Source organism: Anarhichas minor, unplaced genomic scaffold (assembly GCF_050575085.1).
Source record: "Anarhichas minor isolate MPS153535 unplaced genomic scaffold, ASM5057508v1 ptg000007l, whole genome shotgun sequence".
Lineage (NCBI taxonomy): Eukaryota > Metazoa > Chordata > Actinopteri > Perciformes > Anarhichadidae > Anarhichas > Anarhichas minor.
The window spans coordinates 7,493,037-7,507,422 of record NW_027466453.1 but is presented as its reverse complement, the minus strand read 5'-3'; the positions used below and the strand labels follow the sequence as shown (position 1 = coordinate 7,507,422).

General features: G+C 44.0%; 1 protein-coding gene across 12 annotated transcripts in view; it reads right to left on the bottom strand.

The window, feature by feature from the left end:
* Window positions 1-14,386, bottom strand: part of ep300b (EP300 lysine acetyltransferase b) — a 34,470-nt gene that overhangs the window by 8,063 nt on the left and 12,021 nt on the right. For 3 of the 12 annotated variants that reach the window (XM_076084876.1, XM_076084880.1, XM_076084879.1), the window contains exons 12-25: window positions 12,962-13,041; window positions 12,477-12,629; window positions 11,000-12,034; window positions 10,438-10,680; window positions 10,129-10,318; window positions 9,596-9,747; window positions 8,570-8,596; window positions 7,308-7,547; window positions 5,293-5,381; window positions 4,076-4,156; window positions 2,739-2,795; window positions 2,272-2,349; window positions 1,634-1,701; window positions 1,115-1,265 (exon numbers count right to left, since the gene is read on the bottom strand). In XM_076084876.1, coding sequence (XP_075940991.1) covers window positions 1,115-1,265; window positions 1,634-1,701; window positions 2,272-2,349; window positions 2,739-2,795; window positions 4,076-4,156; window positions 5,293-5,381; window positions 7,308-7,547; window positions 8,570-8,596; window positions 9,596-9,747; window positions 10,129-10,318; window positions 10,438-10,680; window positions 11,000-12,034; window positions 12,477-12,629; window positions 12,962-13,041 — 2,644 coding nt within the window. The remainder of the gene's footprint in view (window positions 1-1,114; window positions 1,266-1,633; window positions 1,702-2,271; window positions 2,350-2,738; window positions 2,796-4,075; window positions 4,157-5,292; window positions 5,382-7,307; window positions 7,548-8,569; window positions 8,597-9,595; window positions 9,748-10,128; window positions 10,319-10,437; window positions 10,681-10,999; window positions 12,035-12,476; window positions 12,630-12,961; window positions 13,042-14,386) is intronic. The other 9 variants (XM_076084881.1, XM_076084887.1, XM_076084884.1 and 6 more) reach the window with 6 other exon arrangements.

The following is a 14,386-nucleotide window of genomic DNA, read 5'->3' as shown; positions in this document are numbered from 1 at the left end:
TCCGCTTGGGAACTGGTCCTGCAGAGATGCCGCCCCTCACACATCTGACCACAGCCATCGATGGTTCAAATCCAGCTGGTCGGTACGAACCGTTAACTAGCTTCAGCTAGACGCGATCGCCAACGGGTCTAACGTGTGTTCAACGGGTGATCATCAAACTAACATCAGTCTGATGTCTGACCCGCTGTGGGACTCACCAGCACCCGATTGTGACTGATCGGGCCTTTTGTCCCTCCAACACTGCGATGCACCGCTCTGAATAATTACTGCAAAGTCATCTCATCTCGATAACCATCTCGATATCAAGGTAGTAACCAGAGGACGGTTTGACCAACGAAGTCGTTGCTGTGTGATGTGCTGCTTGTTTAACCTGAAGCTTATCAAGTCTTACATCAGTATTCCCCCAATAATTGTAACGCCAGATATCCACTCGTGTTTCTCCTGTACTCATTCTGCAGCCGTGCACCGCCGTGAACTGCAACTTGAGTCAATGAACGAGGCAAGTGTCTGCAGGACAGCGGAGCGTCAGTGGCCTCGGTAGTGAACAACATGCTAACGTGCTGACGGATTCAGTGTTTTTATCGGAGCTAAACCAGAGCGCATTCGGTTAAAACAGATCTGCGATGCCCTCGTTGTTCTCTGTGAAGTTTACTGGAAGTGATGTAATGGAGCCCCGGCACGTTTTATGCGCGTGAGCACCGTGACAGACTACATTCAAAAAAAATGTACCTTTTAAATAACTTGTCAGCAACCGGTCATATGGTAACCTGGGAGGCAATCTGGCCTTTTGTGCTCCGATTAATTTGGCATGCAGTTAAAACACCAGTCATCATTTTTGGGTTTATGAAATCTCAATTCCTGGCATTTGCTCCTGGTGTTCTTCACCAGTGTTTTGGAAGAAGGAAATAATGAGAGCAACAGGCGTATCACCTTTGAAAGTAATGCATTTTCCTTTAAAGTAAGTGCTGTGTGGTGGACCTAAATTATGCCGATATGAAGAGCGGTTCATGGGAAATTCCAAATGTGACTGAATCCGTTATTAGGAAAAGTAACACATCAAAGTTTATCTGCATAAAAACCCGAAACCTGCAGCAGCAGACACATTGAATTGTACCTGGACTTCATGCCTGGCTTGACCTCGACCACCTTGTCGGACACATGGACCACACGGATGGTGACATCGCCAGATTCAGGGAGGTTCTGCCTCTTGATGTAGTCGTTCACTCGTGTCTCCAAATAGCACCCCAACTTGGTGTGAGGAAGTCCTGCAAAAAACAGAAACGGGTATGAGCAAAGAGAGGCGGAATACAGAGAACAGACAGAGAGACGTGAGACACATGGACTGTGTGTGTTCATGCTCACTAAACTTGGCAATGTTATCACCCTCACCACACATTGGTCTCAGTCAAAAGCACAAATCCTGATTGCTGATTTTGATCCCCAAAAATCATTAGTTTATTAAGGAGCGAAATGATTAGCAACATAATTCATGTTTTTAAATGTTGGTAATAAAGCAAAAAAAAAAAAAAAAAAAGGATCAAATCATAGGACGACAACACAATGGTGAAGTTTGAACGAGGGAAAAGAGGCGCGGCCGTGAAACGAGCCGGTAGATCAGCGTTACACCACTTACTTTTGGCTGCGTATTTGTTCTCTTTCCGCGTCTTGTTGGCCTTTTTGAGGCAGTTGTCACACACAAAGCTGTGGTTCGTGAGAAAGCAGAGAGCAAATGGTTAAATTAGCAGGTTGCCAGCAGTCCCGTCACAGTCGGCACCAATGACAGTGATTAAGTGGCTTTAATCAAGAGATTACTCAGTCGTTCATGCCGGTCTTCCTTTCCTTAAACAGCGTTAATGACTCTGAAATTGCTTTTAATTACATACAGACCACATGAAGGGAGATCAAACTTTGAGAAATGAGACTCACTGCACACACGAGCTGCAGTACTTTGTTTTGCATGTGTACATGCCGACATTTTCTTTTCAGTCCAGATGTAACGATCAAGACTCCAACAATATTCTCAGTTTTAAGGTGGTGAAATGTTTGAAACACGTGTAATCTTTAACGATTTGCTTCAAACAGCACATCTGCAGCTACATGAAAACATGTATTCATATGCGCGTTAGGAGTTAGCGGCTGAACTTTTCCAGCAGCGTTATTTATGTTTTGGATCATTCGAAAGCTTTTCAAGGAAAACAAAAGGCTTCATTTATTTTCCAGACCCAGGCACGTAACAGAATGTACAGAGTGTGCGTAAGATAGCCGGCTCACCCCAACGGCCATATGGTGTCGTTATGCAGGACGCAGATCTGGTGCATTTTACGACTGCAGTCAATACATTCCACGAGCCTAAGGAGAGACAGAGAGAGACAGAGACAGAGAGACAGAGACAGAGACAGAGAGACAGACACAATATCCAAAGTTTAAACCAGCAACAAGTCACATATTATGAAAACACCCTGTTTGTTCCTCTGCAGGAGCCACAAAGCTGATGAATAAGTCAGTAAAGTTCAGAAGTAAAGTTAAGACAAAGTTATTTTGGTAAATAAATTCTTGTGACTATAATTCATTACTTAATCACATTATCTTCCATTATTTATATGTAAGCACCTTATTCAAAACACATTTTTAATCTAAAATCAAGATATAATTTTCAACAGAGTAAATGAAATCTTCAAAGAGAAATGGTGCAAATGAATTCTAAATGAGAGTTAATGAGTTAAAAAGGGGGAACGTACAGTTCAGGGTCGAGCGTGTCGTTCTTCTTCCGTTGAAACTGTTCTTTGTTGATGGACCTGAGGGAAACATCAGAAAACAAACCGCTGTCACAGTCACAACAAGCTCTCTCTCTTTACACTGCAGGCTGTGTGCACAATACAATATCCTCCATTCACTCAATACATGTAGACATTGATAATGTGCCCACGGGCTAAATAGTTCATTGCCTCATATTATAATACTCGTTATTAATGCCATCCCTAAAATAAGGGATGTAAACTCGTGTGTTTTAAATACAACATGGTTACTAGGAGATGGTGATGAGAAATACTGAAAGACCTGAACTATGTGACTAAGATGAAAAGATGATTTATGTATTGTTCTAGATGAATCTTAAATGCATTTCAACAAAATGACAAACCTAACCGTGAGCTAAAACTATTCACTGAGCTGCTGTCATCACAAACTGAAACGTGATCAGATTGATCGATTACGATAACAGTTGGTTGCATCTCAAGTTCTGTAGTTAATCAATTTGTTCTAAAAAAAAAAAAAAAAAGTTACAAAAAAGCGAAAATGCCCACCACAATCTACAGAACACTAGGTGATGTCATCAAATGTCTTATTTTGTCATGACATTTCATTTACAATGATTTTAAACAGAGAAAAGCAGAAAATCTAGGAGAAGCTGGAACGAGGGAAGAAATATTACTTAACCCATCATCAAATAGTTGCCAATGAATCGGACTAAAAGGGTTAATCTTCGCAGCGCAACATAACTTGATTTCAAATACTAGCAAAGATCCCAAAGTTTCCAAATTTTGGGAAAATGATGCCCTAGATGTCTACCGTTTAACATTTCCATTTTAGGGAGCGGTGCAGCCACAAAACAAATTCTTGGATTTGAAAAGTTCACTAAACACCGTATAGCTTCACTGACCAACCTGAATAAGCTGGTACCAAATATATGTACGACACTGGGAACAAAATGGTTTTTCTAACCCCATAGTTACTTAAAAGGTAAAATATGCCAGCTTTTGTGTGGATATCCAATCAGTGTTGATGGTCACTGTTAATTGCTGTCCTTGTACTGATGCGACAACCAAATTTCCCCTCTGGGGATCAATAAAGGCATCTCTTATCTTAACCTTAAATTCATGCTTGTGTGGTCTTTTCTAACAAGAGCTTCTTTGGGGGTTCGACAGCTTCAATCTTTGATGCATAACATCTCGACAAGTATTACTTAACAACTTTTGATGGGAGATGGGAGCGCTGTGTGTGTGTGTGTGTGTGTGTGTGTGTGTGTGTGTGTGTGTGAGAGAGAGAGAGAGGAAAGCAGGTGTGTGATGGTACTCACGTCTGAGGCTGGGAGGGGTCGTCCCCCAAGGAAACGCTCTCGTTCTGGATTTCGTTGAAACACTTTTCACAGAAGTGGTACCTGTCAGCAAGAAGCCCATATTTTGGTGAACTACACCGTTCGTCATCAGCACAGCCAATCACAGAGAGGGCGCGAAGAAGCAGCCGCCAATCAGGGCAGGAGAGGCCAGGGGGCGAACACACAGGAGGAGGCAGAGGGCAAGGAAGATCGTCGCCAGGAGGAAGCAGCCAATCGTGATGCAGGGTTTGTGTGTGGGCGGGTGTTTTGATTTTGCGCGTAAATTTTGGAGTGGATGATTGGTCACACCAAAACAGGCCAATGCAGACATCACAAGCGTTAAAATAGGAGGGAGAGAAGGGGAGAAGGGAGGGGGGGGGCGGAGATGGGGAGGGAGGGGGGGGGGGTCAAAATGAATATTTAAAAAAAGCGTGAAATAAATCGTTACAGGTCAGACGGAGACAATGGAGGGGACAGAGAGGGGGGGGGGACAGGATGTGAACAACAACCAACAGAGGACAGAGAGCCAAGGCAAAGCAAAGATTAGCGTCAGACGTCCAGTGGTAAACAACAACAACATTACAGCAACATGAGAGACCACTAGGAGCTGTGGAGGAGGGGGGGTTGGTGGGGGGGATACGAGTCTCCGAACATGAAAGGGTGGATGAGGAAAATAAATAAATGGTAAAGCAACAGAGACCCATCATCCTTCTAGTTCATTTATAAAGTGGGAACCTGTCTTCTGGTGAGGACAATGGAACCCTTCTATTCATTTATGCAAGTCTGTCAGAATTGCAAGCAGTCATGTGTTGTGCATGTAAATTTACTCAGTGGGAAACAATGGTGCAACAAATGAAGAACAACTGCTGAAGAAGACAGGAGCCCACTTTATGAATGACAACAAAATGAAAATCAAAACGGTGAACTATGAAGATGGTGCCAGGGTAACCATTTGTAGCCAAATTAAAACTCATCTGCGATTGCACTGATTGCACGTAGGAAATATAATCAATGCGCAAAATACAACAAAACACATAACAAGCTGATCTCACAGGCTGCTTTTTCACAGAAAAACGTCTAAATGTCCATAATACTTTCTGAAGTGTGTGTGTAAGTGTGTGTGTACGTGTAATTGTGTGTGTGTACGTGCAAGTGTGTGTGTATACGCGCTTGTGTTCCAATGTGCCGAAAGCCCTTACCTGTTCTGGTAGCTAAAATAAGCAGCGTCACGTTGGATGGTGCATAATTGTTTTCCATAGCAGCAGAGAGTTTGGGGGGAAAACTCAAACTGCAACAATAAAGAGACAAAAAGTGGTTTTAAGACTCGTTACCGAGGAAACATTGACTACACACACACACACACACACACACACACACACACACACACACTAGACCCAAAAAGACAAACTAACAGCTCAAAACATCTGCACGTTTTTATGACTTCTTGGACTCATTCACGTGGTCCCACCTCGCATGAACATTACCCTAATCTTACTTCTTAAAAGGAACAGTTAAACGTTTTGGGAAATACTTAATTCACTTTCTGGCGGAGAGTAACTGTAGATGAGAAGATCCATACCACTCTCATAAGTGTGTTGATTATCAGGCTACAGGCAGCAGCTGATTAGCTTAGCATAAATACTAGAAACTAAAGTCTCTTTCACAAATAGTTCTCTGTAAATTACTGGGAAAACCTTTCAGGCACCGCTGGTGATGTTGACTATTTACTACGTTCAAGAACATTTCCACCTTTTCACATACATGCCATTGTAATGCCAGAATAGATGGGGCATTCCAGTAGATGGCGGTAAGGCAACACTTACAGATGCCAACAGCTATTAAACTCAACTCAAGAAGAAGGGGTACAGCCAGATGTTAGTGTCGTACTATTTTCAGGAACATGGCAGGCGCGGAGCTGTTTTTGTCCGATGTCAATGTTCTTGTAACGCATGTAAAAGCATTGGCGTAAATACTAAACAATACATATTCAAATATGTCGTCAGAGGAGTCTTGCGATTGGTTCGCTCGCTCCACTTGAGAGGATCGTTCATCAGACCGTCTCAACCGTTAACACCAGGGGTGTCAAACTCAAGGCCCGTGGGCCGGCTCCCCGTCCGCCATGTCATTTTATGTGGCCCACGAATCCGCCAGCAAAAAAAATAATAAAAAATTAAAGTTAGACTTGATAATGAAAATATCCCCATAGTCGAAATTATGACATAGAAAGTCAAAATGATGAGATACTTAAACACACAGTCATAGAAGCAGCTCTTTGGCTGGTTACTCTACACTTGACATGGAAATGTATTGTGAGTACATTGAAGACTACTTTAAACGTGGCTTTACAACAGATGAAATACTTCACGTGGGATTGTGCAAACGCACCCTTGAAAGGATTTTAAGCTTTGAACAAAGTTAATAACTTGTGTTCGATATTTGTCTTTGCTATTTCCTTTAATAGTTTGATCTTTGATAGAGTAATGTGGGTTTCTTAACACTAAATTAAAAGGATTTAAGTTATAACAGAAATGTGCGTAAATATAGTTTTACATTTATATAACTGCAAATACAATATTTTGACACTTGAATCAACAATAATCAAATGCAGAGACAGTTATTAAACAATATGTTAGGAGTAGTTACATTTACACAGTCTTACAGTTACAACCGGCCCTTTGAGGGCGACCGTGATGCTGATGTGGCCCCAGAGTGAAAATGAGTTTGAGACCCCTGGTTTACACCTTACTGCTCTCATTCACAACAGAGCTGTACCAGCATTTACCTGCCGTTGCCAGGCAACCACTGCATAATCAAGAGACTCAGACACATAAGTCCCCTAAAATAGACAATGTTGTTTTTACATTTCAGTTTTCGTACAGATTCAACAAACAAGATATAACGTGAGCTTTAGAGGTGCTAGTAGACAGATGATATTACCTTTCGGACGGAGCCAGGCTAGCAGTCGTTATGCTAAGCTAAACAGCTGCTGGCTGGAGCTTCATATTTAAGTGTGTCATGTTGAGTGTGGTATCAATGTTCTCATCGAACTCAACATGCATATTTCTCCAAATATCTCTACGAAACTATTTGTTAAAAACCAGATACTAAGCATAAATTAGCTAAATAAAATAAGACAAGTAAAGGGGAAATATTCCTAATCTGGGACCACATGAGTTTAGACAAACAAAAACACAAAACCATGCTCCTGCCTCACCTTCCTCCCACAACAGTATCCCAGGCCCTGCATGACGGGATCGATCTCCGACTCGAACACCTCTGCCAGCTTGGAGCAGTACTTGTAGACGCGGGAGGTCTTGCGGTTGTACAGCCAGGCGTTGTTGAACATCAGCCAGATATCCTCCACGTACTGCCAGGGCTCTTGGTACTGTCCCGTGTCCAGCTTCCGCTTGATGGTCGACAGGTCCATGGGGTTCTTCACGATGTCAAAGTAGTCCTGATTGGGGAAGGGCGCCGTCCAGATTAGAGTGGCAGGCCGAGGTAAAGTTCAGAAGAGAGGGCAGCGAGACGGTAGGGGGAGGGGTTTAGTCGTCCGAGGGGCCGAGGTGGGGAAGAAGAGTATCATCATCATCAAGTGAAGGTGTGACGAAGGCGTCGTAGTCAACCAGGTGGGACCAGAGTAGGGAGAGAAGAGGGTGCAGGGGGACAATGTTGTTGAGCGCTGCAGAAAAGAAGGTTTGCGTGCAAACAGAGAGACATGACAACTTCTGCCCTCCAGCTCTCTGCTTTGCACCCTACATTTAAAGTCAAGTCCCCGTCTGTACTGCGGACAACGACCGGGCGACCGCCACCAGTCGGTCCGATCATCTGCCGCTCAAAGTTTAAAAAAAACTAGCTAAAGATGACTCTATTTTACGTATCCTGTATCATTATTATATATCAATTTGTCTTAGAAAGTAACTCATTATGTCCAACAGCTGGTGTAACGGTTCTCTGCTGAAAGTCTGAAAGCAAACAAAGCTTTCAGGCCCATAAAAGCAATTAGGGTGCAAAACCAAGAAGAACAGAGCAGTGGCAACTGGCAACAGCAACAGGCAGACAAGAGAGTCACTGTTTTTAGCAACATAGTGGTTGGCAGTAACAACGCCAACAGCATGAGTGGCAATATGATGGCAGAGTTAAAGCCAACGGTGCTGAGGGGAAGCACATGTAAGAGGGACGGGGGAGCCTCCAAGTCGGCTCTCTTTTCCCGCCGTCTGCCCTCCGCTCATCCTCAAACTAAAAACACCATTTGAGAGAGGAGCGGAACAGAGGGCGAGGGAAAAGAACGGCTTTTTTTTTTTGGGGAGATTCAACCACAAGTAGGAGGTGGTGTGAGTTTCAAAGAGCGGGGTCAGTTAGGAAACAGACCCTCGGTCTCTGAATGAAACCACTCGCGTTAACAAACAAGTGATGCGTATCACAATGTCGACCTACAGTCACACGTACGTCGCCACGCTGCAGCGCTTAGAAACTTACATTTTCACTGAGTGGCTGAGTTTGCATCTGAAAATGAAGTTATTCAATTAAACAAACGGCGGAAAGTTGCATCACTTGACTGTGGAGGTTCCTGTAGAGAGGTGAGCCAATAGCCTGGTGCTCGCTCATCACTGCTCTAAAGATGGCATTATGTCCCCCCAGTTTTTAATACAATAATGATACAGAGTCTTGTACTGAATCAAGTACTCTTTCCCCCCTAATTTGGATGCAACGAGGGTAAAAAGGTATTGTCCCACCTCTACACACTGCCCACCTGAACACAGACACACTACTACTGGTGAGGAACTGAACTAGAAAGCTAGCAATGGAACACTGGGATGAAAACTACAAAGAAATCATGATTTCAAATTAAAACCTAAAAATTGATGTCAAAAAGTAAAAGTCACACAAATTAAAGTGATAAATGAAAGCAATTGGCTCTTGAACTGTTGTTGGAGCTTAAAGCAATTTATGTCGTTCCTTTGGACTTTGCTCATTAAAATGCAAAGTGATGACACATCTCAACTATTGTCTCCTTGTTGTATTTGGAGTCCTACGAAAGACAAACAGCTACTCATTACTCTGATGGATGCTTGGGTCATGCAATACTGTATCTTTTTTTTTTAGATTATTATATTTGGGGGTCTACAAATCAAGTACATCAATGACAAAGAATGTCAGTTTGGATCATTTACTTATTTGCCCTTCACTTCAGTTCCAGCTGAGTAAAAGGCAAATGTTCAAAAGAGTCATTGCTTTGATTTACAAATGACAAGAAGTTTCAAAAAAGAGCACACACACTTTTCACAAATCTCCTTTTCTTAACTTCTGACATGCAATGGGAGAAAAATCAACTAAAGAATTAAAGAAAGTGGAAGCAGATGTATAAAACAAATACAAGAAATATGGCAACTATGACAAAAGGAGACAAAATATAAAGATGAAAAAGGAAAACAACAAAACAAAAACAAAAAGCTACGTTTTCAGAGGAGTTGAAGCAAAATGGCAGCCAGTGCAGTCCCTTACCAGGTTAGTTTTGTTACTAGTTCGAATACGTACGGGTATTCCCAGTAACTGGGGGTCCACCGGCTGACGGAAGGGAAGGGACTCGGGGTCCTGCCGGTACAAAGCTTCCAGGGTGGGCATCAGAGCCTGACGCAGCTCCTCCGGCTTGAAGACTGGAAAAGACGGGAGCGAGAAAACCAAATGAGGAATGAAAGATTTAGAGCTGGAAGGTAAAAGGAGGAGAGACGATGCAGGGGAACACATCACCCTTTGCATGCCTAGCTTGCCAACGGGAAAAATAAGTACACACTGTTTATTCAAAAGATGTATTTGTACTTTCTGCAAAACTTTACTCTTTTAGGAGAAGTTTCAACTCCGACAGAGGAGGTTTAATACAATTTGATGGAGCAAGACAGTAATGACTCTCCGTTGCCTGACATGTCAGCGCAGTCAAGTTGTCTTGCTATTGGTCAATGAGTTGGTACTTGAGTACACTTTTTGGCTGCTCTACCCACCCACTGATGTTCAGGTAATGACAGCTGTTCCAAACTTACTTTTCTTCTTGCTCTGAGCACTGGCTGGGGAGCTGCTGTTGGCTGATGACGAGTCCTCTTCCTCTTTGGGCTCTTTCTTCACCTCCGGCTTCTTGTCTTCGCCCGTTGCTATGGATGACGCCGCCGAGAATGAAGACGTGTCCATGGGCTCGCCTTTACAGCCATCTCCTGACGGCTTCTCTTTCTTGATCTGGGAGAAAGACTCAAGTGTCAGTACGAGGATTTTCTTATTAATGGGATTCTTGTAAATCTGAATGTAAGACGTCAGAACCGTTATGCCTGGAACTAAGACGAGGAGGACAATCTTACCTCTGGTTTCTCCTCCGTCTTCACGTCATGCTGACCCTTGCCCATCTTGCCCTTGCCCTCTCCTTCGGTGTCAGCCCCTTCGTCCTCCTCTTCCTGCTTCTTCACCTCCATTTTGACATCTTCCTGGCTGGGAGCAGGGCCGTCCGGCAGAGTGCGCTGGGAGCTGGGATTGGCGCTGCTGCTGCTGACCGAGCCTGGAGAGGACACCTGACCATCTGCTGTCAGAGACGGCTTCGGAGATAGCTGTGGCAAAAAGACGGAGATGGAGAGAGGATTTAGAAATGGCAAGTTAGAATCCACAAGAAAATGTTTGATCATCTAATTCTTTCTCAAACTCATTGCAATATTTAAAAGAAAGTGAAGTAGTTGTTTTTTTTAAGCATAAACTTTCCCTGACTTTTCACTTTTCCATCATACATTTTTCATTTAATCTGTATGCGTTTTCTTATTCTCTGCGAGTACAAGGGAACTAGAGAAAACCTAGACTTGCATGTAGAGCAGGAAGCTCTGGAGTATCTCTGAATAAGGCTTAAAAGTGGTTTAAGCAGGGTGATCTACTCACTGGGGTCTGCGGACGTTGCAATGGCACATGAGCATTCTGGGTAGGCACCGAAGAAGCTTGACCTCCCTGGGGGCCGCCAAGCGTCTGCTGTGGAAGCTGAATGGCCTTCTCAGAGTTCACCGCCTGCCCCGACGGCTTCTGCTGTTGCGAAGCTTGTTGCTGCTTTTGCGAAGCTTGTTGCTGCTTTTGCGAAGCTTGTTGCTGCTGTTGCGAAGCTTGTTGCTGCGAAGCTTGTTGCGAAGCTTGTTGCTGCTTTTGTGAAGCTTGTTGCGAAGCTTGTTGCTGCTTTTGTGAAGCTTGTTGCGAAGCTTGTTGCGAAGCTTGTTGCTGCTTTTGTGAAGCTTGCTGCTGCTTTTGTGAAGCTTGCTGCTGCTTTTGTGAAGCTTGCTGCTGCTTTTGTGAAGCTTGCTGCTGCTTTTGTGAAGCTTGCTGCTGCTTTTGTGAAGCTTGCTGCTGCTGCTGTTGTTGTTGTTGTTGTTGTTGTTGCTGCTGCTGCTGCTGTTGTTGCTGCTGCTGCTGCTTCTGCTGTTGTTGTTGCTGCTTCTGCTGTTGTTGTTGCTGTTGCAGCAGTTGTTGGTGCTGCTGCTGCAGTTGTTGTTGTTGGTGGTGGTGTTGCTGCTGCTGCTGTTGGTGCTGTTGGTGCTGGTGTTGCTGCTGCTGCTGCTGCTGCTGTTGTTGTTGTTGTTGTTGTTGTTGTTGCTGCTGCTGCTGCTGTTGTTGCTGCTGTAGCTGGGGTGTGTTGAGAGTCTGTGGCTGTGGGGTCTGAGATCGAGGTAACGTTGGGGGTGTTTGATGCGGTTGAGGCGTTAGGCTGCGTGCCGGTGAAGGGGAGTTTGTTCGGATGGGTGGGCAGGGAGGGTAAGAGTTGGACTGGGTGGGGGTCGAGGATGGAGGCAGGTTGGGTTGAGGCCCAGCACCACTGGCACTACCAGACCCCATGGGGCCGACAGAGGTAGCGGAGCCTGGAGCAGAAGAGGCAGACTGTGCTGCAGGGCTGCTGGCTGGGAGCGAGGGCGGCGTCGACATCTGGTTCTGCTACAGAGGACAGGACACAGAGGTTAGAAATCTTTATCAAAACTTTGGATGGAGTATGGGAGAAACAACGAGGAGCAACATTGGTCTGACTAACTATAGCAAAAGGTTTTGCCAGGTACACAACTCTGGAACTTCTGAGTCGCAACACTTTATTTCCAATCGGTCTCTCTGTAAGCTATAAAATTAATTCATTAAATAGGGAAGACTGCCAAAAAGCACAAATAATCTGACTTAAAACTCACAGCGCTCATGAAATATGTGCCAAAATCCTGAAGACAGTTCAGTTAATTATACAGTATTCATCACTATCTCTGAGAGTCAATGCCTATGTTTGAATTTCACTGCATCACATTCTTTGTCTGCTTTTGCAAAGACCCAAGTTCCCCTTTGCAATCAAACTCATCTTTACGTTACAAGGTACTGTCCCTGTACGCTCACTCACCGGTGGAACAGCACTCTGTGCTCCTGGCTGGTTCATGCCAACAGGACCGGAGCCAAGTCCAGGACTGGACCCAGGAAACTGGCCCGGAGGGAGGTACTGGTTCTGTAACTGTGTGGCGTTGGGCTGACCCATCCTCGCTGCTCCCATACCCATCTGGAAACAAGACAACAAGGGACGTGTGAATATAAAAGACGTAAAATAAAGTATGGTTAGATTTACTGTTGTATGGCCTTTAAATATTATTTTAATGGAAACGTGAACTTCAATAAATAAATGTGGTTCTTCTTTTTTTCCTGTTTAAATAACTTTTGTGTACAGCCCAGATTACCCACAATGCCTCGGTTATTAAGAGAACAATATCTAAACCTTTAGGAGGCCCGAGTATCAATTTAAAAAAAACATCATCAATCATCTGTGACTTTCAAGCATAAAGTTCACATAACCCCAAAGTATTATCTGCTGGAGATGGTGACAGTGACACCGACCTGATTCATTGGAGCATTATGAGGAAGAGGAGACCTCTGACCCATCGACTGCATCCCCATCTGACCAAACTGGTTCATTCCTAGAAGTGAAGGAGGACAGAAAAGGAGAGGTAAGGAGGTGCGTTCCCAGGAGGGCCGTCTTATTCTACAGTTTGAACGTTGGACAAAAATAATGTCCGATCAGATTTTTTGGAATTCAAGGAGGCATAATAATTGTGGATTAAGGTAAGCCTGCTTGCTGACTTTGTAAAACGCAACTGGCGTACAGTAACGTTAGAAAACAAACAAACATGGCCAGTCAGACAGGTCTTCACTTTACTCGTAAGCGTAAACTGCGGGCTGTAGCGTGGCTAGCAGGCTGACAACAGAATCACAGAGACGAACACTCGTCATTACTCTCTACTAATGTCCTTGCATTCACTGCAGTGTCCTTCTGTCTCCGACGCTTGTGTATCATTTCGGTATCCATTCATATAAAATAGGATATATACAACAAGTGTTTCCTGTTTTTTTTACGAGTGGCGGCGAGTAGGTCTCACATTGAAAGGAATTGGGCGCAAAATCCGGTTTACCGCAGCTACAATGTATTTTAGGACCCGCAACATGAGTGCGTACAAATATATTGAAACAAATGACATGTTAGGACAGATTTGTCTTAAGCCTTTTGGAAAATATGGCTGCCCTGGTTCAAGGTGTGTTGAGGACCACATCACACCATGCTGTCAGCAGTTTACAGAGGGACTATTTTCCACAGTAGAAAGTAGATCAAACAAAAACTAACTTAAATGCAAAGACGAGATGCTACTCAGATTTTTAAATGCAAGTTATCAAAGCTGTGAAAACCCGCAAAGTCCCATTCGCCTATATTGTTTTGGGGTGGCAGCATAAATCTCTGCATGGCTACATACTAGGGCTGGGCGGTATGATCAAAAATGCATATCACGGTATTTTGTAAGACTCTGGCGGTTTCACGGTATATCACGGTATTATTTCCCACGAGTTAAAGCATTAATTAATTAACGCCGAAAAGAACCGGGCGGTCAACCGGCCAGCGAGCGGTGAACAGCTGTTTGTGTGGCGTGTCTTCCGTTCCGTTACTTCCTGTTTCCTTCACCTACATTCCCCTGGGTCCTAAGCCCCTCCAAGTACAGCTTCTTATCACCCTCTATGCACCAACGTACATTTATAACAAATACCACGCATATTACACGGTAATCAGCGTTGCATATGTGTCTGACCAAAATACCTTTTGTTGTTCAGTCTTTGTTCATCCTGCATCGCTCTTTTCTGTTCTTTAATGTAACGTTACTGGCGCGACAGAGCCTCTCCCAGCTGTTAGCAGACTGTTGTTAGCGAGCTATACCCAGCATGCAGTTCGGCGGGGAAATTTTATAAATGTACAATTATTAGTGTTACAAATTGTTT